The sequence below is a fragment of the Pipistrellus kuhlii genome, unplaced genomic scaffold, assembly GCF_014108245.1.
Source record: "Pipistrellus kuhlii isolate mPipKuh1 unplaced genomic scaffold, mPipKuh1.p scaffold_m20_p_7, whole genome shotgun sequence".
NCBI lineage: Eukaryota > Metazoa > Chordata > Mammalia > Chiroptera > Vespertilionidae > Pipistrellus > Pipistrellus kuhlii.
Genome location: NW_023425573.1, coordinates 106,216 through 129,469, shown reverse-complemented (window position 1 = coordinate 129,469; position 23,254 = coordinate 106,216). Strand labels below are relative to the sequence as shown.

The window sequence follows — 23,254 nt, the reverse complement described above, 5'->3', positions numbered from 1 at the left end:
AAGCCCAGTTTGTTGGCACTTGGCACATTGAATCTCCAAGAAAATTTTTACTCAATCCCCTCCCTTCACAACTGTGCATATAACACTAAATTTCTAATCAAAGTTACCAGAGTATGTTGTCTTCTTATTTATTTGTAATCAGTCATCTTCAATACTGATTCAAATTTTTGCATATCATTTGTTAATTAGCTGTTTATATACAGTGATGTTACAAGAATTGAGGTTTTATTTCACCTCATTTGTCCTGTGAGGTTGGTGGGAATGGATAGCATTCTACTGGGGTTAAAAGTATGAGCATTGAGACAAAATAAAATGTCATAAGAAGCTGGGAAGTTTTTGTCTTTTTCAATAATATCACACTGGTGCTTTTCCCCTCCAGGATACAATGTCTCTTTGCTATACGACCTTGAAAGTCTGCCTGCATCCAAGGATTCCATTGTGCATCAGGCTGGCATGTTGAAACGAAATTGTTTTGCCTCTGTCTTTGAGAAATACTTCCAGTTCCAAGAAGAGGGCAAGGAAGGCGAGAACAGGGCAGTTATCCATTATAGGGATGATGAGACCATGTGAGTATAGAATGTGGTCCTGAAGCCAGCCTGTGGCTGTCGCACACACTTATCAAAAGACATACAGCTAGGTCAGACCTTAGCCTCTGTTGTATGAACCCTCCTCCCCCAGAGTGTCTTTCTCATAAATTCTTTAAGCCAGGATGTATGATTTGGGGTCAAAAGGGAGGCTACTGCCCTAGTCTCCAGTATTGAACATTGGCAAAAGATGAAGAGAGAATCCAATACTTTCCTGTAAGGTGCCACTGTTCTGAGTCCCTGAAGTAATGTAGTTGGATGGATAATCAGGAGGTAGAGGGTGCCCATAGGTTCTGTGTTATTGCAGCTCTTGGATCATCTATATGCTGTGAGTTTCATTGTATACAAAGAAATAACACTTTTAAAGTGGTGTTCAGAGAATCACTAACTCGAGATTCCATTTCATGCCATATAGGCAAAGGTAATAACATCTACTTCAGTGATTTTCCTCTCCTGCCCCTCTCAAGCCATGCATTTATCATATGGACTTTGTTGGCCATAACTACTCAGTCTCACTGGGCACACCTTGTTTCATGAATTAAGAAGTTTATGACTTTACCCTCCTAATTTACTTGTAGATCAAGTTCTTAACAAAACCCCGTACTGATTCTGTACTTACTCATGGGTTTTGTTCCCTTCAGGTATGTTGAGTCTAAAAAGGACAGAGTCACGGTAGTCTTCAGCACAGTGTTTAAGGATGACGACGATGTGGTCATTGGAAAGGTGTTCATGCAGGTATGGAGCGGACGTCTTGGGGCAAAACCATAGCATGGTGGTTTATAACCTGGCACCAAAACCCACCACAGGCACAGAAGAGGGTCAGTTCTGTGGATGTTGGACCTTGTTGAAGATTTAATTCAACAGCCCCACCACTGAATGTTTCTTAGTGGCTTTAGCCTTGCTAGGACTGGATTGGAGGGTGATTTGAATATTAAATATACTAACAGTATGATTAAAATATTAAGCATCCTTCCTGCCCCTGTGGGGGTCTTTGATTTAAAGCTTGGTCACACTTCCTATCCTCTTGTATTCATCAGATTTCTGGCAAGGTCTATTGACTTTCGTCACTAGGTTTCTGAGTCTGATATCTGCTAACCAGTTGCTGGCTCTGGGACATGAGAGCTCATGATGAAGCAATATTCAGGCTGAAATGGCTTGGCATTCAAAATCTAATATGGTGGTTAAATTTTCAAAAAACTTTGTTCTGTTCCTTGGCAGGGTGATGAGATTTAAGAATTCTGGGACAGTTTGTTTTTTTTTTTGCCAAGTAGAATTGAAAGATAGTTGTGCTTAATATAGTGAGGATACTTGATTACAACGTGGCTAGGAAATCTTCAAAAGTGATCTCAATTTGATCCATCTGTCATGGTTTTTTGTGTTTAGACTAATGAATCAGAAACTCTAATTTTGGAGTCCCTATGCAGAAGAATTGGAATATTAATGCTTCTAGCCTTTGAAAGTAATAAGTTTTATATGTATGTTTGAGAGAGAGAGAGTGAGTGTGTGTGCGTGTGTACATAGATACATACATATATATCTTGGGTCTAAAATGTAAGCCTCCAGATAGGAGTTTCATATATTTTTGTGCAGAATTGATGATAATTAAATGCAGTAGCTCAGAAATTGGGGTAAATCCAGACCAGCAAACTAATTTTAAAAGCTATGAAGTATATATTTAGATTTGGCTGGTTTTTACCAATCTTGTTCCATTTTATTCCAGGCTACATCTTAGCTTCTTTTTATACTCTAAACAGACCTTATCTTGGAGAGTGTACTGGAGATTTGTTCCCTAGGAGAATGATGTGTATTCTTTTTTGTGTATGAATGTACATTCCTCCCTCACAGTACATATGGTAGAGGACTTGTCTAAAAGAGAAAACAGAATCTCTGCATTTTTGCACTGACAGCATCTCCAGTGAGTGACTGGCCTGGCACCGTGCAGGCTCATCTGGTGTCTGGGAATGTGGAATAGCTGTGCTTGGAAGCCATCTGCCCACTCCCTCTCCAAACTTAAAAGTCTGGGGTCACTTATTTGAAATGACCATAGAAACCTAGGCTGACTTTGCTAGTTTCTCCCCACTCGCACCCCCACCCCCCCAAAAAAATAATAATCTTCGCATTTTCTTGTGCCTAGTTATTTTAAACTTCTAGGAGAAAGACCAACAGATGCCTGGCACAGAAGATTGTGACCTAGAACACTGTTTGAAGTCCCTTGTGGTCACTAGTCTGCTTGCTTTGGGCCTTTTGGGTTTTCCCATGCCAACATGCACTTCTAGCCTGGTCAGAACACAATCCCTGCTTTTGTCCTTTGGCAGACACACTCTGAGGGTTGCTTACTGCCTGTAGAAAAGACAGGGAGTTTCCAGTTCCCGTACACACACATGGTCTAGGGCCTGGATTTGGTGCATTATCTTTGTAGGCTATAAGCTGATGTATGCCCACAAAGAGAAAGGCTGGTAGGTGTCATTATTTCAATGCTTATTCTGTGAGAAGCTATTAAAAACAACTCTTTTGGAGATTGGAGTATGATAAACTAGAATTTTCCCATATTGTGTAGATCTTAAAGTCAGTAACTAAGAAAAGTTAAATGGAAACCATTGGGTTCCCTATATTGAGGGACAAAACACAAGCCATTTGTTTCTTTAGATATTTGTGAAGATGTTATTTTGAGGACCCTTGCTATCTATATGTATGCGTGATTATATATATAATCTACTAGAGGCCCAGTGCACGAAATTCGTGCACAGATGCAGTCCGTAGGCCTGGCTGGTGATCGAAGCACAAGTGTCTGGTGTGGATGGGCAGGTCCCAGCTGATCTCTGGGCCCCCGAGCGCACCCTCTGCCCGAGTAATTGGACCCCTGCCCGGCTCCCTCAGTGCCTGGGAGCCCCGCTCACACCACCTTGGCTTGGTGCTGCCTGCTCACCTGCTCCACCATCCCACCATGGTCCCACTCTCAACAGGGCCTGTTGGGGCCAACAGTGCCTCCATTGCCTGATGCCCTCCATGTTCTGTGCCACCCCCGGTAGTCAGCACACGTCATAGCAAGTGGTCGAACTCCTGGTCAAGGGGACAATTTGCATATTAGGCTTTTAGCTATTTTATAAAAGTCCTGTGACCCTAACGCTGTAACGACCAAAGGCTGGTGGGGCTGCACGATTTTGTGCACTTGACTTCTAGTTATATAATAATTATAGGATATTTTCCTGACCTGGGAACAGAGTCAAAGTCAATTTGTTTGTTTGTTTGTTGATCCTCATTGGAGGATACTTTGTCCATTGATTTTTAGAGAGAGTGAAGGGAGAGGAAGAGACAGATTAAAACATCGATTGATTGTCTCCCACACAGGGCCCTGAATAGGGCCAGGAATCAGGCATGCAACTGAGGTACATGACCTTGACCAGAATCAAACCTGGGACCCTTCAGTCCTTGGGCCAACGCTCTATCCATTGAACCAAACCAGCTAGGTCAAAGTCAGTAATTTTGGTAGATATTGCCAAGCTCTCCTCCACAGAAGGTGTACCATTTTCCCTTCCATCCGTTTTAGCATGCCTATTTTCCCAGAATGTGTTGTCAGACTTTTGGATTTCTTTCAATCTGATGGATTTTAAATGGTCTCTCTGTTCTATTATGAGCAAGGTCAACATCTTTTCTTATAAGGTTTTTGTTTTTGTTTTCTTGTGAGGTGTCTTTTTATGTTCTTTACCCATTTTTCAGTTGGATTATTGATCTCTATTTCTTTATATAATAGGGAGATTAACCATTTGTCTGTGATAGGAATTGCAATTTTCCCCTCCAGTTTGTCATTAGATTTTGTGGTATTTTTATTCCCCCATGCAGAAGTAGTTTATTTATACATAATTAAATTGATCAATCTTGTCCTTTATGGCTTTCTTGATTTTGAGTCATAGAAATTTCTTTTCTACTTCAAGATTATAAAGAAATTGACCTAGCCCAGCCGGCATGGCCCAGTGGTTGAGCCTGTGAGCCAGGATGCCATGGTTCAATTCCGGGTCAGGGCACATGCCTGGGTTTCATGTTTGATCTCCAATAGGAAGCATGTAGGAGGCAGCTGATCGATGACTGTCTCTCATAATTAATGTTTCTATCTCTCCCTCTTCCTTCTTCTCTGAAATATACTTCAAGAAAAAAAGAAATTGACCTGTTTTATTTTTCTAGAATTTTTAGTTTCATTTTATACATAAATCTTTTTATGATATGTTTGGAGTTTCTCCTGTTCTGTAACATAAAAGATAGGCCCATCCAGCCATCCATGGCTACCCACTGGTCCCAGTAGCAGTAATTTAAAAGCCCATGTTCATACTACTGATTCAAGGTGCTACCTGTATCGTATACCAAATTTCTTTATATACATATATATATATATATATATATATATATATATATATATATATATATAAAATTGATTTTTTACAGAGAGGGATAGAGAGTTAGAAACATCGATGAGAGAGAATCATCGATCAGCTGCCTCTTGCACACCCTACTGGGGATGTGCCCGCAACCAAGGTACATGCCCTTGACTGGAATTGAACCCTGGTCCCTTCAGTCTGCAGGCTGACGTTCTATCCACTGAGCCAAACTGGTTTCGGCCATATACCAAATTTCTGAAGATACTTGGATTTATTCTGAACTTCTGTAATAAATTGTGCTGAGATAGAGAAGAAAAATAATATTGTGATGCTCAGGACCTCCCACCTGGAGGGAGAAAAAAGAGTAGTAGTGCTGATACATATGTAACAAAGACACTAAGGAAAGAAACTGTTTGGGTGGTGGGTGGGTTGATTTTTTAGTGTTAAGAGAGAGAACCAAAGAGAAAGACATGACATTTCTAAAGAAGTAAGTCTTAAACGTATCGTTTTCTATATGCAGACCTAATGAAATAGTAATGTCGCCTCAGATTTATAAATACACCATCTGGATGTGAATGCCACATTTATAAGTGAATTGGAGCCTTCGGGAAACTTACTAAACGCCAGAAAATGCTGGCAGGTGGTTATCTGCTTTGTTTTCTCCCCTGAGGCTGAAGATAAAACCAATAGAAGTTAGAAAACCTCCCAGTCCTTTTGCCTAATGAAAGATGTTTTCTAGAGAAAACAATCTCTGGAGTTTTGCTTTAGGAATTTCCATTTTGAATGATCTTAACTCCTTCTGAGCCTCTCCAATAGTTTTCTTTTGGAGAACAAAATTCAGTTATGTTGATTTGTTTTCCACCAGCTGAGACCCCGGAGTAGACATCAGAACTCCTCCAGTGTTACCCTTCCTTTGCCGTTAGTTTGCTGGCGGCTTCCTGATCGATGTGTGTGATTCTTACGTCCAAATGGAAACTTGGTTTCTGCTGCTCCTGTAGAATGTGAGTCAGCTAGGGTGGAAGTGCTCTCTTTCATTCAGCAATCCATGTGCTAGGCAGCCTCTTTGAAGGACAAAGGAGGAAGAGCTAGAGGGATAAAGCAGAATCCTTGCTTGAGGAACTCATAACCTGGTAGGGAAGCTAGCTGCATTAGTAAATAGTGCAGTGTCAGCAGAGGTTTTCAGAAAAGCCATGGGAGGGAAACCCACGGAGAGAGCAGGAGAGAGCAGCCGGCTGCCCCAGGCTGCTGGAGACGGCATTATAGAGGTCACATGTGAGCGTAGTAGAAGGGTGGCTGTTTCAACATGCTTTTAGTGCTCATAAAACTCAGGCCTTGGTTAAGCCCTTGGTTCCATCCTGCCGTCACTCAGTGACTTTGGATCATCTGGTCTTACTGGCATTGCTAGAAAATCTAGTTCCGTTCTTACGGATCTGGGTTGAGACAGGGATGCCTTGTATTGCTATCTGTTTGCGGAGGAATGTATGGATTGGAAATCTTGAGACTTGGAGGTTTGAACAGGGATGGTGTGGCTGATTGTCTTATCCTCGGTCATTTGTCTGTAGTTTGATAAGGATGGGTGGGCTCATCTTGTTAAAGGTGATGAACCCTTATGCAGCATGGTGGCTGTTTATTTAGTCCAGGCCATTCAAAGCCAAAATTAAACATTAGGTTTTTATTTCTCATGTCACACGGTCTCCTTGTCTCAGTGAACACTAAGAAAACTCAGCTTCTTTAACTGCGAGGTCTTCTGCCCCATGAAGAGCTTAAATTTTGTCTAAAGTTCTCATTGATGAATTCTAAATAGTAACAGGATCTAAGATATTTCTGTGAAACAACACTTGTGTTAACACCCAGAGCCCAGAGAAAATGTGGTATTCATGAGACTGAAAGGCGTGGAGCTGAGGGTTAAGGGAAGGATAAAAAATCTGTCTGCTCATCAGGACTTACGTGCAAGATGAAAGTAGTGGAGACTTCCTCTTGAAGTCTTAACCAAGTTTAAGCTCGGGCTCCATTCATCCAGAAATGTTAAAGATTTCCATGAAAAATATTGCCTCCTTCACATTGAATCAACAAAACTATTAAGTAGTAGCCCTTAAATTTAATCTGATTCTCCCAGTGCTTTGTAATTTGCCATCTGTTCAATCTCAGATATGATTTTATCACCTATGACATTCTAAAACAAGAGAAAGGAAAGATTAACAATCCTTTTCGCCACATTTTGAATATTGAACATAAGTACATTCTGATTTCTACTTTTTGAATCTGAAATGTGTTGTTAGCACCAGCACTTGTAACATTTCACATGCGGTATAGTTGAGTTTTAGTCACCTGCTGGTCCAGAGAGCTGAAGACACTCTACAGGGCAAAACCCTATTTATCTTACACCAGATTCTCTCTGCTTTGTCCTGCAGGAGTTCAAAGAAGGCCGCAGAGCCAGCCACACGGCCCCGCAGGTCCTCTTCAGCCACAGGGAGCCGCCTCTGGAGCTGAAGGACACCGATGCTGCGGTGGGCGACAACATCGGCTACATCACCTTCGGTAAGCGGGTGACGACCCCGTGTCCGTGTGCCTGTGGTGCGTTCAGACTGCAGACCGCCCGCCCTGGACAGACCTTTGTTAAATGTTAGAGGGAGGGCCAAAGTAGGCATACCATGGCTGTAAGGGGGTGTCACAAGACACTAGTTATAGGTCATGTGCAGTAGTCATCTCTCCTTTTCTTGTTTTAAATCCTAAGGGGAGGGGTGGCCTCTGGTGTCAGGTATTGGGAGTAAAGCGTTGCTGAGCAGCTGGTGGGAATTCTGTCATTTGGTGTGTCTTGGTTTTCTTGGAATTAGGCTGAAGCTCCAACCATGATTCACTTATTCCCCTTTTTCCACTGAAGGAATTCAGTCTTCCCCTCTTACAGCTGCTTCTGCCTAGTGGTCTGGCTTGGCTCATTGCTAGAGCTGGCAGTTTGGAATAACAGTGTGTACACACACTGTACCTCATGCCCTAAAATGCCCCCTTTCGTGACGTTTTCATTAATTCTCCTCAGTGCTAAATGGGGTGAGTGGATTTACCCTATTTCCTTACATCTAAGCTACACATTTTTCTTTTCATGAGGTCAGGATGCAGCTACAGTCCATAGCGTATCCCAGTGTAATTGGCAGCATATGTCTCTGTGTTCATGAACTGATGGTAAACTTCCAGCCGTGAGCATCTTAGGTTCTGTACATGTAGCTATCCTATCCTAGTGGTCACTTCTCTTGGGGCACATTCCTTTTCATTTCAGCAAAACTTCGTACTTAGGATTTTGCTGATGGTGAAACCACTGAGTAGAGTAGGTGCGGGAAATAGGATTCAAGAAGCCACAGGGGCAGGAGGGGTTGTGGGTGCAGAGGGCTGAGTGCCTGCGTGGGTCTCCAGGCGGCCAGTGCCATGAGCCGCTTTCCTCAGCCTCCACCCAAAGCAGCCCTCCTGCCGGTCCTCATCAAGAGAGAGAAGTCCTTATTGATTGTGCCATAATGTTTGGTTTTCACCTCAGGAATACAGGGTCTTGTGTGGATCTTGTTTCTCTGAAGGTTATTCTACTTCAGCACCAAGGACATAGTACAGGCAAGCTTGGCTTCCTAATCCCAATTTCTTTCTTTTTAATTCTTTTTTTTTTTTATTGATTTCAGAGAGGAAGGGAGAGGGAGAGATAGAAATATCAATGATGAGAGAGAATCATTGATCGGTTGCCTCCTGCACACCCCCTACTGGGGATGGAACCTGTAACTTAGGCATGTGCCTCTGGCTGGTATCAAACCTGGGACCCTTCAGTCCTCAGGCTAATGCTCTACCACTTTGCCAAACCAGCTGGGGCCTAATCCTGATTTCTTAAGGTAAAGTATTTTCTCCCAAGTTAGTAGATAGTATTGTCACCTTTCAAAGAGATCGCTGAGCTGTGGCAGGCAAGGTTGTATTATTTTGGGAGTGCACAGCCACGGAATCCGCACCTGGGATGAATGCCAGGGCCACGCCCTTTCCTTGGGGTGCTCTGTTTTCTGCCGTGATCTCCTCCTCTTTCTGAGTGCCCCACCTGCACTGGCGGGCACCTGCCCTGGTTAAGGTATTTACCCTTCCTGTATCAGGAGGAAACGCGACGGCCTGGGCATGAAAGAGTGGCTGATACTTAGGCAGGAGGTGGGAGCTGCCTGGGTCACCGGTCCTCCTGCCTTTGGCATTGTGTTAATGCCGACCCCGTGTTTGTCCCCCAGTGCTGTTCCCGCGCCACACCAACGCCAGCGCGCGAGACAATACCATCAACCTGATCCACACCTTCCGGGACTACCTGCACTACCACATCAAGTGCTCCAAGGTGAGGAGCCCAGCGCTCAGCTCCGCGCCCTCCTCATTCTCCCCCCTAGAGCTGATGGCAAAGTCATCCTGCAGTCCAGGCTGCTGCTGGGAACTCTCAGTAGATGGTTCCAGAGGTCAGGAAATCATGGTTTTAATTCGTCTCTCCCCCACCACCACTCCCTCTAGCAGAGAGATGAATCTATGTCTCCTGCTTCCCTGCAAAGCCCTGTGTCAATCCAGGGGATGTTTCCAAGCCTCCTGATAGCTTCTAGTGAAAGTAAAGCTGTCTTTCTAGTGTGGGCCTCTGCTTCACTGCTCGATGTGTTTGCCCCCAGGCCTATATTCACACGCGGATGCGGGCGAAAACATCCGACTTCCTCAAGGTGCTGAACCGGGCACGCCCAGACGCCGAGAAGAAAGAAATGAAAACAATCACGTGAGTAGGGCGAGCCCACAAGACCACCTTCCTCTCCTGAGCTCACTGAGCGGGCCATAGTGGGTGCTGGTAGCCTACCCCCCCTTCAGGTATTGGGGCGGTAGCTATCCATAGGTGAGGCAGCAGAGTTGGGCCTCAGCTGCCAGACAGACTAAAGGTGGGGTGAACAGGTTCTATTTCTGAATGAGCAGGGCTGTGTTTCCTTATTCCCACATGTTTGTGAGCTAGAAGAATGGCAGCTAGAACAATGGGACCTTTTTACCCAGAGAGGCTGAGTTCTCTCTGGGCCTGAGGTCAGTGTTGTCCTTCTCAAGGTCTTCCTGGGGAAGGAGCCATTTACTTTAACAGCATTTGCTTGAGTAAATGGGCCTGGAAACACACCGGCGCTCTTTTTCCTGGTCTGCTCCTCGGCAGGCATTTTGCATGGAGAAGAGGTTGTCTTTGTCAGGGATGGAAATGGTGAGCGTGAACAGAAGAGGCCTCCTGAGCTAGAGCCTGGAGATGTAGGTCTTTGTGCAAAGCGCCAGGCCTTGGTTCCCTTGGTGGTGACGTTTAGGCAGTCCTGTTCTTAAAATAAGGTAATAGGTGCTTATTTGCTGTCTTTTGTGACATTGAATTACAGTATTGGGGGGACCTAAGCCTCCTTCCCACACTTTCCCCGTGCCCCTCACAGCCGGTGTATTTGCCAACACCCAGCACTCTCGCAGATAACCTTCGGTAGGCGTGGCATGCATAAAGCCTCAAGCTCTCTCTGGCGAGTTAGTGTCTGTGCCACTTTACTGGATGAGAGGAGTAGCTGGCTTTTTTTCCCCCCCAGTTACTTTTTTTTTTTTTTTCATTTTTTATAAAGGTATTATATGTGTACATATCTTACCCCCCTGTATCTGGCTCTTACTGTGCCTGAGCAGAGGGTTTTCAGCCTCTGAGACACCAAATAGCAGTTAAAGTTAAAGTCGCCCCTGGCTGCTTGAGGCAGAGGCTTTGGAGACTTCAGTCTCGTTAGGAAATCAGTGCCAAAGGCCTTTCTCTGGGCTAGCTCTGCCCAGAGCCCGAGTGCTGTCAGCCTGTAGCTAGATCCTCTGCTTAGAGAGATGGCCAGGAACTCTGGCCACAGAATGGCAGCATGATTCCCTCTGCAGCTTCTGGCCTGTCCTAAAGTGGGGCGGCAGAAGCAGGTGTAAGTGCTGAAACACACACTGCCCTCCAGAACCCTGCCTCCATCCTGGAGTTTACAACCTCCCTCCTTCCTCTGCTCGCTTTCCCCGGGAGCGCTTTTCTCACCAGGCACCGCTTTGGTGACCCCGAGTGTGAGGCAAACCATTTTGTGCCACTTTCAGAGCTCAGGGGAGAAGGCAGTTTGGTGAACAGGGACAGCAGAAGGAAGCCTGGCCTGGCCAGCCTGTCACACGGCTGCCTGCTTGTCCAGTCAGGAGATGAGCCACCAGGCAGGCTCTGCCCAGTGTCTCCCCCACGCCTCCACTGCCCTGCTGCACAGCCAGCAGGTGCTCCCGGGGGTCGCTGCAAAGGGAGTGCGGTGGTCTGAGGGGCAGGAGAACAGCTCTACCCTGAGAGGGGAACTGGAAAGGATGAGTCATTGAAATGAATAAATTGCCCATAAAACTCCTTCCTGGGACTTACAAAGAGCAGCTTTGCCTTTTTTCTGTCCCGTAACTTCTCTTTGGCAGAGCTGAGCCCCAGAAAGCAGGGGGAGGCAGAAAATTGGAGCCATCCCCAAAACCAGATTATATTACTAAGGGTGGGCAGGAGAAGCCAGGACACCCACACACACTCTTCCTGGTACAATAGAGCAGAAGGGGCCTCAGAACCATGAACAGCATGTAGTAGGGTGGCAGGCCTGCTGCAAGAAATGGCCCCAGATCAGAAGCCAGCCGTTATCACTTACAGTGCTCTGCCAGAATCAAAGGCTCCTGAGCTTTCTGTTGGAGGTGGGATGGTTTCCTTTGGGGGTGGGTGAGACATTCAGGGCAGGGAAAATTTCCCATGGTTCTCAGCTCTTGCTTCCAGGCTGCTTTAGCAAACACTACTCTGTCATTGAGAACCCGCCTTTCTCAGAGCTACCCTGTGGGGGAATAGTGGGTAGAACACTCAGAAGCCAAGGCAGGTATTCTGTAACCAAAGGTGTAATTGAGGGTCACTTCTTTGGTCATTCCACCTCCATGTGAAAGATTTAAAATGGATTGCCAAAAAGCTGGAAGGTGTAGAGGAGCCTGATCTCTGCCAGGAGGCGTGAGCCCACTCTCAAAGACAAGTAGATCAGGGCCATCCAGAAACCGTGGACAAATGATTCTGCTTCCTCCTGGGGACGTTGGATGTCCTCCTGGACTTAGTGCGGGTATTTCCTGGTTCCTGAAAGTCCTCACCAGAAGGAGAGAGCTGGTGGAACCTTCCCTCCTCGTGCTTCGTGTCTCGGATCCCATCCCTAGGTCAGGAGTGTGGGGGAAGGTGAGGTGAGCCTGAAACGAGCCCTTACACTCACTCTCTGCTTTTAAAGGGGGAAGACGTTTTCATCCCGCTAACTCTTGGGAACAGGAAGAGGACGCTGCTGGCAACTGAAGGCTGGAACACTTGCTACTGGATAATCGTAGCTTTTAATGTTGCACCTCTTCAGGTTCTCAAGGGATTCTCCATTTAGGTTCCATTTTGTACAAGTTGGAAAATAATCTGCAGAAACGAGCTGTGCTTGCAAGGACTTGATAGTTCCCAAGAATTAAAAAAACAAAAACAAAAAAAAACCACTTGATCAACTTAATTCCTTTACTTTGTCTTCCCGCCTTCACTCCCCTCCCTTCCGCCCTCCTTCCAAGCTCTTTTGCTTTGCAATATATTACTGGTAATGAGTTGCAGGATAATGCAATCTTAACTTGTTTTCTCCTGAGTATTTGAGTTCCAAACTCCTGTATCTAAGGAAATACGGTTGGGGTCATTAATAAAGAAAATCTTTCTATCTTACATGAGAATCTGCTGGGTTTCTAGACTGTGAGTCCAAAAGAGAGGCAAGATGGAGGACGCGGAAGCTGCAGACCTGAACTGGAAAACCTCAGGCTCGCGAGCCCCTCAGCCTTCCCTGAGAAGGCTGGCTAGCTAGTGAGCTCTCGGTTGGCATTTCAGAGTAAAGCTGAATAAGTGCTCCAACGCTCCATCGCTGAATCTGTCTGGCTGTAGCAAGAAACTCCGAGGACAGTGAGAGGCACATTAAAGTGTTCTGGATTATTCTTTTATCATGAGTAATGTATAGCATTTCCCAGTGTGTTCCAGGAAGTGTGTGATTCTGTAGGACATCGGTAGGTATTTAGTGGCCACGTTTTTCTTTCTCACATAACAGTCCAAGAGACTGGCACTCCAAAAAAACTCACTTTGGGAGATTCTTGCCTAGCAAACAGTACATACAGAGCCTAGCAAAGTATGCTGTCCCTTAGCAGGACTCTGATCCCTAAAAAACTTAGTTCAGAAAATTTGTTTGGTAAAGAATTATCAAGAGAATTTTAGGAGCACCTAAAGTGGTCTGAAGGCCATCCTAATGGTTTCTATCTCCTTTCCCTGTTTTTAGAAAATGTGTTTTTATTGATTTTTTAGAGAGGAAGGGAGAAGGAGGGAGAGAAAAAAAAAAATCGATGAGAGAACCATTGATCAGTTGCCTCCTGTAGGCCCCACGCTGGGGATCAAGCCCACAACTGCCGCATGTGCCCTGACCGGGAATCAAACTGTGACCTCCTGGTTCGTAGGTCTGACGCTCAACCGCTGAGCCATGCCATCCGTGCTCCTTTCCCTTTTCATTTGTCCCCATCTAATGCTCAAACTGGGTTGAGGCTCATGAGTCATGAAATTTCTTGACTGAATCACAACCAGCATTTTTATTTCCTATACTATCTTTAATTTTTTTTTTTTTTTTTAAGCAAAGGTGGAAATTTATTAAAGAACATGGGGAGGGAGAAAGAGTCTCACAGAATGGACTCCCAAGTAGGGAGGGGGAAAGGTCCCCTATTTTTTTATTTTTAAAAAATAGATATTTTATTGATTTTTCACAGAGAGGAAGGGAGAGGGATAGCCAGAAATATCGATGAGAGAGAAACATTCATCAGCTGCCTCCTACACACCCCCCACTGGGGATGTGCCTGCAACCAAGGTACATGCCCTTGACCAGAATCAAACCCGGGACGCTTCAATCCGCAAGCCGACACTATCCACTGAGCCAAACAGGTCAGGGCTCCTGTACTATCTTGAGATAATTATGTCTCACATACAATTGTAATTAGTAATACAGAGATCCCGTGTACCTTTCACCCCTGGTAACATCTTGCATAACTAGTATCATAGCCAGGAAACTGATGTGGTTACCGTCCTGGCATCACTCAAATTGTGCCAGTTTTACGTGTACTCATTTTTGTTATTTCTATACATTTTTATCACATGTGTAACTTTGTCATCAGCATTTTTTTAAAAATATATTTTATTGATTTTTAACAGAGAGAAAGGGAGAGAGATAGAGAGCTAGAAACGTCAATGAGAGAGAAACATCGACCAGCTGCCTCCTGCACATCCCCCACCGGGGATGTGCCCGCAACCAATGTACATGCCCTTGTCCGGAATCTAACCCGGGACCTTTCAGTCCGCAGACTGACGCTCTACCACTGAGCCAAACCGGCTTCGGCTCATCAGCATTTTTTTAAAAAACAATAGCGCTGCAACCGGTTTGGCTCAGTGGATAGAGCGTCGGCCGACGGACTGAAAGGTCCCAGGTTCGATTCTGGTTAAGGGTATGTACATTTGGTTGCGGGCACATCCCCGGTAGAAAGTGTACAAGAGGCAACTGATTGATGTTTCTCTCTCATCGATGTTTCTAACTCTATCCCTCTCCCTTCCTCTCTGTAAAAAACAAACAAACAAAACAATAGTACAGACGAGATCAATCAGTGCATCACGCCTATTAAAGGTAAGTACCAATTTTGAAATGTGTTTTAAGGGTGTATATATATGCATATCTTGACAGGATTAGAAAATGTTTTACTGTAGCTCATCATCAAGAAGTTTGAAAGCCATTTAGTCACCTAGACTTCATCTGACTTCATTTAAATGGGTCCTTAGCTCTGGCTGCAGTCAGGGAGTTACATGCTGGTCCCAACAGACATGCAGCTGGAGAGTCCTGTCCCCTTGCTTGTGCTGACCTTGTGGCCTCGTGGGAAGAGTATCGCACGTGAAGTCTGCCCGGCATTTCCTGGGACAGAGCCCCTTGTCACCTACTCTTGTCAGCTGGAAAGCCTGGCTAAATTAGATATGTCGGGTGATGGTGACATGCATGCATGTATGTATGCTATACCCGCTGGTCCTGTTAGGGTTAAACAGCCAGATTCTCCACATGTCCCCAGGAGCCAACTGCAGCGCTTTTATCACTTTCCAAAGGGAAAGGTATTGCTCGAACTGAAATAGCACCCTTAATAGCTAGTAGGGGTTTTCAAGGGTAATTGTGACTAGGAGCAGTTTTTGCTTTCCTGCTGGGTTGAGAGCACAGCTCCGTAATAAGTTGGAATTCACAAGGCATTGCACATTTTTTACAGCAGTAGATCCCAAGGCAGTGTCTTAGAAATGTCCATGCGTTGAAGACTCTCCAGACTTGCTCTTTTGTCTTCGCCTGTGTCAGGACATACTTGGAATTAGTGTAGAAATACCCTCCCTTTGTGGTCAAAGGCCCACTGACTTCAGCCGAGTTCCTGTGGACTGTGGGAGGAAGGAGGCCTCAAGATGAGGGTCAGGCTTTTGAAGAATCCGGTATCACATAGGCAATTACAGTACCTATAATTATTCTTGATAATGCCATCTAATGAATCTTAAGTTCCATTCTTATATACTCAAGGGGATCAGAAGTGGTAGGAATGCTAAGGAAGCAAGTCCATCATAAGCCAAGGTCCTTCCCTTGTTGGTATTTTTCTCTGCTTGGGTGCAATGGGAGATGAGGAGGGTGTTGATGGGACCCTCCATGCCTGGGTAAGGTGGGACCTGTGTATGCTAAGAACTAGGAGCTTGGGCCTGACCAATGTGGCTCAGTGGTTGAGCATTGACCTATATATAAGTCAGGAGGTCACAGTTAAATTCTGGGTCAGGGCACATTCCTGGATTGCAGGATCAATCCCCATTGTAGGGTGTGCCGGAGGCAGCTGATAAATTATTCTCACCATTGATGTTTCTATCTCTCCCTCTCCCTCTCGGAAATCAATAAAAATATATTTAAGATCTAGGAGCTTGGCAGAAAAGGCAGCAAGGCTAAGGAAGTGGAGGGATGGGATTAGGGGTCAGGAAGTTGAAACCAGGAAAAGGAAATAGAGCTAACTGCCTCATCAGAGGTGGTACTTAGCAGTTGCCATTTCAGTCCCCTTTGGTCTCATTCAAAGTCGGAATGATAGGCACTCATCCCCAAAGCTACAGAGGCCTCAGACCCAAGCCTGGGTACTGGGTGGGGTGCTATTTGAGTTCAAGCAATACTTCTCCCTTGGGAAATAGATGAAAGCAGTGCCGTTTCCTTTGGCTCCTGGGGAGACTAGAGAATCTGGCTGTTTAACCCTAACAGGGCCAGGGGTCCTGCTGCTGTACAGCTGACTTAAGGCTTCCTGAAGCCAGGATCCTGGCCATTTCACTCACACGATTGTGCCCTGAGCCTCTCAGAGACTCCTGAGACTTAGTGAAGGGTTGAACAGCAGCTTGAGGAGGATCAGCAAAAATATCCAGAGCGTTCCCTGCTAGAGCCTGGATCGGGTACCATGATGCAGACTTGCCCTGAGGAAAGGAGACCTGGGTGGGACGGTGTGGGGTAGAGCCTGCAGAGTCAGCTGAACGGAGCACCTCAGGCTGCCTGCACTGGGCTCCTTTGGGCAAAGGAGAAAAGGCAGATGAGTCAGTCCCAGGAGTTGTGGGGGAGCAGAGAGGAACTGGATAATCCAGTAAGGAAGAAACGGCGAGGGAGCAGGGGATAGAACCCAGGCTTCCCAGTTCCCACCGCCTAAGCTGTCCCCCTTCACACGTCATCCCACACACAGTGTTTAGACAGAGCAGCAAGAAGAAACACAGACATCCTGGATCCCTCAGGGAGGAGGCCAGCGCTGGGAACAGGAGGAGGTCTGTTTATTCCTGGCAGCCCAGTATCCGAGGGGCCCCACACCCACTTCTGTCCAGACTCCGGATGAACTCTCCCAGAGCCTCTGACTTCTGCCCGCAGATGGCGTGGGGCTGAGGACCATCTGTTGGAACCCCGTGTCCCCCGCCCACTGGCTCTCTGGAGGATGGGGTTGAGGCTAGATGCTTTCCTCTACCCACTTTGTCCCAACGTAAGTCCTGCCTCTCCAGGACCCCTGACAGCTGTGCCTCCAGCCCTCCAACCCTGGTCTCCCCCAGAGAACCCCAAACTCCCCTGGCTTCATCCAATTATGCTCTTGGGCGAGGAAGTGTTTCCTAAAGTCTCTCCTCCAGTTTTCTTGCTGCAGTTTTAGCCTGTTTCCTCCCATTTCAGGTCTTAAGGGTGTGTAACTGGCTTCTCCCTCACCCCAAAGCCACACTGGATACAATGTAGAAGTGGGGGCTCAACACCTCTGGCCTTTCTAACCCTGAACTTGCCCTTCCTCTCCCTATACAGGCATGCATGTCTTAAAGACGTTAGGACCTGGCTGGTGTGGCTCAGTGGGTTGAGTGTCATCCCAGGCCCCACATGCACTGAAGTGTTGCTGGTATTCAATCCCTAGTCAGGATATTTCTTCTCCTCCTCCTCCCTCTCTCTGAAATCAATAAAAACATACTTTTCTATAAAATAAAAAGACATTTTGGTCTTTGAAGGACTGCATTTCGGACGGTGGTCCCATAAGATTACGCAGATGCAGCCTGACTTGGCGGCGCTCACTTGCCTGGGTTGTGGGCTCAATCCCCTGTGTGTGGGGCATGCAGGAGGCAGCAGTGCTAAGGATGTCTGACTGCCAGCCTAGGCCCGCTCCACACGACATCCCATAGGGATTCCCGGACTACAAGAGGGCACAGGCCGGGCTGAGGGATCCCTCCTCCCGAGGGCATGAATTTCACGCACCTGGGTGTGTTTTTAATTGCTTTCCGAGAGTAAGGGAGAGATAGAAACATCAATGATGAGAGTTAATCACTGATCGGCTGCCTCCTGCACATCAGACCAATGTGCCCTTGACTGGAATCGAACCCGGGACCCTCCAGTCCGCAGGCTGACGCTCTATCCACAGACCAAAACCAGGACTAAAAAAATATTTTTTAAAAGATTATGCAGATGTAAAATTCCTATCATCTAGTCATGTAGCAAAATGCATTACACAAGTGCCTACAGTATCCAGAGCAGTGACATGCTGTTCTGGTTTGTAGCCTGAGAGCTGTAAGGGAACAGAATTTGTCACTTGCAAACATGTCTCTTTAGCATAAGGATTATTTTAGGCTGGTTAATTTTAAGAAACTCTCTGACTTGGAAGCAGCTCTGAAAACCAAGTAGAAGTTACTCTTTGTAAAAGGTATCTGTGCTTTAGGGACCTGTCCATTGTAAGGGTGTCTCCCTCACTGAGCCAGGAAGAGGGGGAAGTGTCTTATCTCTAGGAAGTCTTATCACTGTAGAAGACCTAGACTGAAATTTGCCTAACAACCTTACCCCTTGTTTCCTGCCCTTTCCTCCCACCCCCAACATCCTTGGTCTTCAGCTAAAGATGGTATTCAAGGTGATGGCTTCAGGCATTCTGAGTTACTCAGATTCCCTGGGTAGCTCCTAGCTCCCAAGTCTGCATGTTATGAAATAGTTTTCTCTTGTTAATCTGTCTCTTGTGACAGGGATGTCACAGCCAAGAGTCCAGAAGGGTAGAGGGAAAGTTATTTTTCCTCCCCTACAGAGCTGTAGGCTGTCCTGACCCTTGGTAAGGAGTAGGCTATACCATACAGGTTTGTGTACCGTAAGCAAATCCTATGATATTTCCAGGACGACGGCATCGGCTAACCTGTTTCTCAGAACGTATCCCTGTCATTAACTGACACGTGACTGCACCTAGTTCCTTAGTTTCCCTGTGGAGCAAAAGCACCCCTGGCCTCTTGCTTTTCATAGGCAATCTGCCTCTCTCAGGGGCGCTCTTCCTTAGAGGGGAGGATTGGCTGGAGGGAAGGGGCAGAAATCCCAGTATGTGCCAAGCACTGATCTAAGTGTTTATCACATATTTCACTTACTCTCAGTGGGTGAGTACAACATGAGCCCCATTTTGCAGATGAGGAAACTAAGGCAAGGGACCGTTAGTTACATGCCCAAATTTATACAGCTGGAAAAAATAGCATCTCAGCCAGGATTCCGAGATCCAAAGCCAGGCTTTCTGATTCCAACACTGGCTGGTGCCTCTTATTCATCGAGGAAGGAGGAGAGAAACATGGATTTGTTGTCCTAGTTACATATGCATTCACTGGTTGCTTCTTGTGTGGGCCATAACATTTTCCACAACAGCCGCGTGTGGCTTCCCTCGTTAAGGGTCAGGCACTGGGATCTAATTAGTTACATACGTTATCCCATAGCATTTTCCACAGCAACCCTAAGAGCTGGCTTTCCTCCCCATGTCACAGGTGGGGAGATTGGAGCCCAGAGCTAGCTTGCCCAATATCACACATCCCCAGAGCTATTTGTAGCTTGAGACCCACAACTGGACTCACAAAGTAGCTGAGGAAAACACAAAAGGGCTCCAGATTCTAGAAGGCAAGGCTGGCTTTATAATCTGGAATGTCCATCAGGCGGTAAGGTGGGGGGCAGGGCCGAAACTGGTTTGGCTCAGTGGATAGAGCATCGGCCTGCAGACTGAAAGGTACCTTAGTTGCGGGCACATCCCCAGTAGGGGGTGTGCAAGAGGCAGCTGGTCAATGATTCTCTCTCATTGATGTTTCTAACTCTCTATCCCTCTCTCTTCCTCTCTGTAAAAAAATCAATAAAATATTTTTTTTTTTTAAAGAAAGAAAAAGAATGATCTTCATGAAGCAACTGTAAAACACAGCCATTTAAAAAAAAAAAGATGGGGGGCAGTGAATCCTCAACTCCCATCCCATTACACACACACACACACACACACACGCTCCCCCCTGGCAGACAGGTAGGATTATGGAGCTCAATATGCAGCTGGCTGGCCACTCGGGTAGAAAGCTCATAAAATGTAAATGTGTTAGCTGGGGCAGAAATGGGGGAGGGATAGAAGCAGGGGAGGGATAGAAGGACGTTATTCACTAACGGCAATGCATTTCTAAGATCAGCGGGGCAGTATCAGGGGAGGGGTCTCCAAGCTGAGGGACCTGGGAGAGGATCCGCCCCCTAAGGGACCCGCTATGGCCAGTAGCTGGGAAGGGGAAGATGGGTCCAGCATGCGAGGAGGAAGGCCTCCCGCAGGCTAAGGCCAGGGTGTGCCAGGTCCCACCCTCAGGGGTGGGGCCAGGCTAAGCCCGTGGCCGCAGCTCCATCCCTCCAGAACCCAGGCGGGAGCGGAGCCTGGGCGGCAGGAGCCTGGGGCCCCGCTGTCCCAGAGTGGAGGCACCATGCCCTCCCCGGCCGGGACAGCAGACAGCCCCAGGGGCCCCGCGGGGCCAGCCGCAGCAGTTCCCTGACACAGGCCGGCCGGCTGACCAGCACCTGTCTCCACTGCCATGTGAGTCGCTGCGCCCCTCCCCGCCCCGGACCTCAGCCCCAGTCCTGAAGAGCCGTTGCCAGCAGAGCCAGCAGGGGCACACACCACTGGGAGACCACTCCTGGGCCGGCCCTTCTCTCCTCCCGCTCTGGGGGAGGTGGGTGGGGGGCTCGCTCTGAAGGGCTGGAGCTTCAGGAGCTCCAGCCCGGGATCCAGAGGCCGGATTGGAAGGAAGGTCCCCTGAGGCCTGTGGGGTTTAATAAAGTTGACATGCAGGGACACGGGAACAGAAACTGGAGGGCTGCTGAGAAGGAAAGATGTCCGGAGTTGGGGGCAGAGAGAAGATTGAGGAAGAGAAAAAGGGGGAGGGGGAGGGGTGCAGCAGCCTGGAGGCCCAGTGGGGCCCTCAGCTTCCCCTGAGTCAGAGTGGCTGTGGGGCGGGGGCGGTAGGAACCCTTTCCTTATTGACTGTAATCGTAGCATCGGCAGCTGCTCCCGTGGGCAGAAGCAGGGTCCCACAGGGCCCCGGACCCCTCCCCATGCCCCGATGTGGCCGTGGGGCCGGGTGCAGGCAGGCTGAGAACGAGGAGCCGAGAAGGAAAGGACAGGGACAGCCAGCTGCAGAGCCAGCCCTGCCCAGCAGCTCCTCTCCCCTCTCCTGGGGGTCGGCTTCAGCCTCAGAGTGTGGGGGGTGTCCTCCGTGCTGCTGGCATCTCCACATTCACTGCCAATCCTCCCCCTCCCCACCACCCACTCACTATGCCCCCAGCAACCCCGCTGTCCCGTCCAGCTCCCACGAAGGGGCCTGTTGCTAGTGGTGCAGATGAGCCAAGTTTATGGGCTGGAAGTCCTGTCCAGAGGATGCTCACTCATCTGTGACCAGCCGGCCTCAGGGCACACCGGGATGGCGGTGCAAGGGCAGGACAGCCCACTTGCTGCCGCCATCTGCCTCGGCCTCGCCACTCACTCTGATGCTCAGTGACCCCTCTCTGCCTCGCTCCTGCCCCACCCCCATCCTAATGCTCGGGTGCCAACCAGGCTTCGGGCATCTCCTTCACCTGAGCACCCTCGCCTAGCACCGGGCCCTAGCCCGGAGGAGGCTGTCAGCGTTGGCTGACCGCTACACCAGCCACACCGTCTTCCCTTCTGGCTAGGGCCTTGCCATGCGGGCAGGGATGGGCAAGAGGCTTTGGGCCTGGGCGGGTCCATCTTCAGTCTAAACAGGCATAAGCACAGCTGCCCAAGGGGGCCGGCAGATAACAGAAACAGGTGAAGTGGCCTGAGGGCAGTCCCCACTCCAGCTGGTCACTACCATACAGAACATGGCTGTTGCCACAACTTATTTCTTGCTTTTTAAAAAAACATATATACATTTTATTGATTTTAGAAAGGAAGGGAGAGGGGTTAGAGAGAGAGAAACATCAATGATGAGAATCATTGATCAGCTGCCTCCTGCACGCCCCCTACTGGGGATCAAGCCCGCAAGCCAGGCATGTGCCCTTGGCTGGAGGAATCAAACCTGGAACCCTTCAGTCCCCAGGCTGACCGCTCTATTTGCTTGAGAAGCCAGAAATAGGAATTTTAATTGGCTATTCATTGGAAAAAAGAAATGTGTATACACCCTACAGTCCATTGGACTGCAACCTCTAGATTAATATGTATTCCTGAGAGGACAGTGACCCGCAGCCCCACGCTAACTCTGGCCACCCCATCTCCCTTCCAGGCATGTCGGCCGCTGCTCCAGATTTTCCCTGTCCCCAGACCCAAGATGACACCCAACAGCACCAGGGAGGAGCCCGGCGCTGTGCCCGTGGGAGCCTTTGGGCTCTCCCTGGTCCTGGCGAGCCTCATCGTCGTGGCCAACCTGCTCCTGGCCCTGGGCATTGCCGGGGACCGCCGCCTGCGCAGCCTGCCTGCCGGCTGCTTCTTCCTGAGCCTGCTGCTCGCTGGGCTGCTCACAGGGCTGGCGCTGCCCACGCTGCCAGGCCTGTGGCGCCAGAGCCGCCGAGGCTACTGGCCCTGCCTCTTCCTCCACTTAGCTCCCAACTTCTCCTTCCTCTCCCTGCTCGCCAACCTGCTGCTGGTGCACGGGGAGCGCTACCTGGCCGTGCTGCGGCCGCTCCGGGCCCCCGGGAGCGCCCGGCTGGCCCTGCTCCTCACCTGGGCCGGCCCCCTGCTCTTCGCCAGCCTGCCCGCTCTGGGGTGGAACCACTGGGGCCCTGGCGCCAACTGCAGCTCCCAGGCCGTCTTCCCGGCCCCCTACCTCTACCTCGAAGTCTACGGGCTGCTGCTGCCCGCCGTGGGCGCCGCGGCCCTGCTCTCCGCCCGTGTGCTGGCCACGGCCCGCCGGCAGCTGCGGGGCATCCGCCGGCAGGAGCGGGCCGTGTGCCGCGGCGCGCCCTCGGCCCTGGCCCGGGCCCTGGCCTGGCGGCAAGCGCGGGCCCAGGCCGGAGCCACGCTGCTCTTTGTGCTGTGCTGGGGACCCTACGTGGCCACCCTGCTCCTCTCGGTGCTGGCCTACGAGCAGCGCCCCCCGCTGGGGCCTGGAACTCTGCTGTCCCTGGTCTCGCTGGGCAGTGCCAGCGCAGCGGCCGTGCCCGTGGCCATGGGGCTGAGTGACCACCGCTACACGGCTCCCTGGAGGGCAGCCGCCCGAAGGTGGCGCCGGGGGCTGCGGGGAAGAGCCTCGCGGAGCAGGCCTGGGCCCGGCACTGCCTACGGCACCGGCAGCCACAGCAGCACAGACCTGGACTTGAACTAGAAGCATCCATCCATCTCAGCCACGCCCGTCCCCACCTGCCTGCACACCCGTGGGTCCGAGACCCTGCCCTTTCATTGGGGGAATAAAGCTCCTCTGGCCGAGTTTATCGGTATCTCATTCTGTATCACAGAAGGGGA

General features: G+C 48.8%; 2 protein-coding genes across 5 annotated transcripts in view; both read left to right on the top strand.

Moving 5' to 3' along the window:
• The window catches only part of ARPC2 (actin related protein 2/3 complex subunit 2), a 28,146-nt gene extending 15,466 nt beyond the window's left edge, over nucleotides 1–12,680 (top strand). For 2 of the 3 annotated variants that reach the window (XM_036422235.2, XM_036422236.2), the window contains exons 6-11: nucleotides 380–566; nucleotides 1,226–1,319; nucleotides 7,366–7,492; nucleotides 9,193–9,293; nucleotides 9,610–9,710; nucleotides 12,223–12,680. In XM_036422235.2, the coding sequence (XP_036278128.1) occupies nucleotides 380–566; nucleotides 1,226–1,319; nucleotides 7,366–7,492; nucleotides 9,193–9,293; nucleotides 9,610–9,710; nucleotides 12,223–12,247 (635 nt within the window). In that variant the 3' untranslated portion in view covers nucleotides 12,248–12,680. The remainder of the gene's footprint in view (nucleotides 1–379; nucleotides 567–1,225; nucleotides 1,320–7,365; nucleotides 7,493–9,192; nucleotides 9,294–9,609; nucleotides 9,711–12,222) is intronic. The other variant, XM_036422237.1, reaches the window with a different exon arrangement.
• On the top strand, nucleotides 8,869–23,218 carry GPBAR1 (G protein-coupled bile acid receptor 1). 2 transcript variants are annotated; one of them, XM_036422234.2, is made up of 3 exons: nucleotides 8,869–8,879; nucleotides 19,984–20,377; nucleotides 22,080–23,218. In XM_036422234.2, the coding sequence occupies exon 3, from the start codon at nucleotides 22,125–22,127 to the stop codon at nucleotides 23,115–23,117; it is 993 nt and encodes a 330-aa protein (XP_036278127.1). In that variant the 5' UTR covers nucleotides 8,869–8,879; nucleotides 19,984–20,377; nucleotides 22,080–22,124; the 3' UTR covers nucleotides 23,118–23,218. The 2 variants fall into 2 exon arrangements, with proteins under 2 accessions (XP_036278127.1, XP_036278126.1); XM_036422233.2 differs by lacking the exons at nucleotides 8,869–8,879; nucleotides 19,984–20,377 and adding an exon at nucleotides 21,395–21,704 and having other exon boundaries at nucleotides 21,915–23,218.
• The last annotated feature ends 36 nt before the right edge of the window (nucleotides 23,219–23,254 follow it).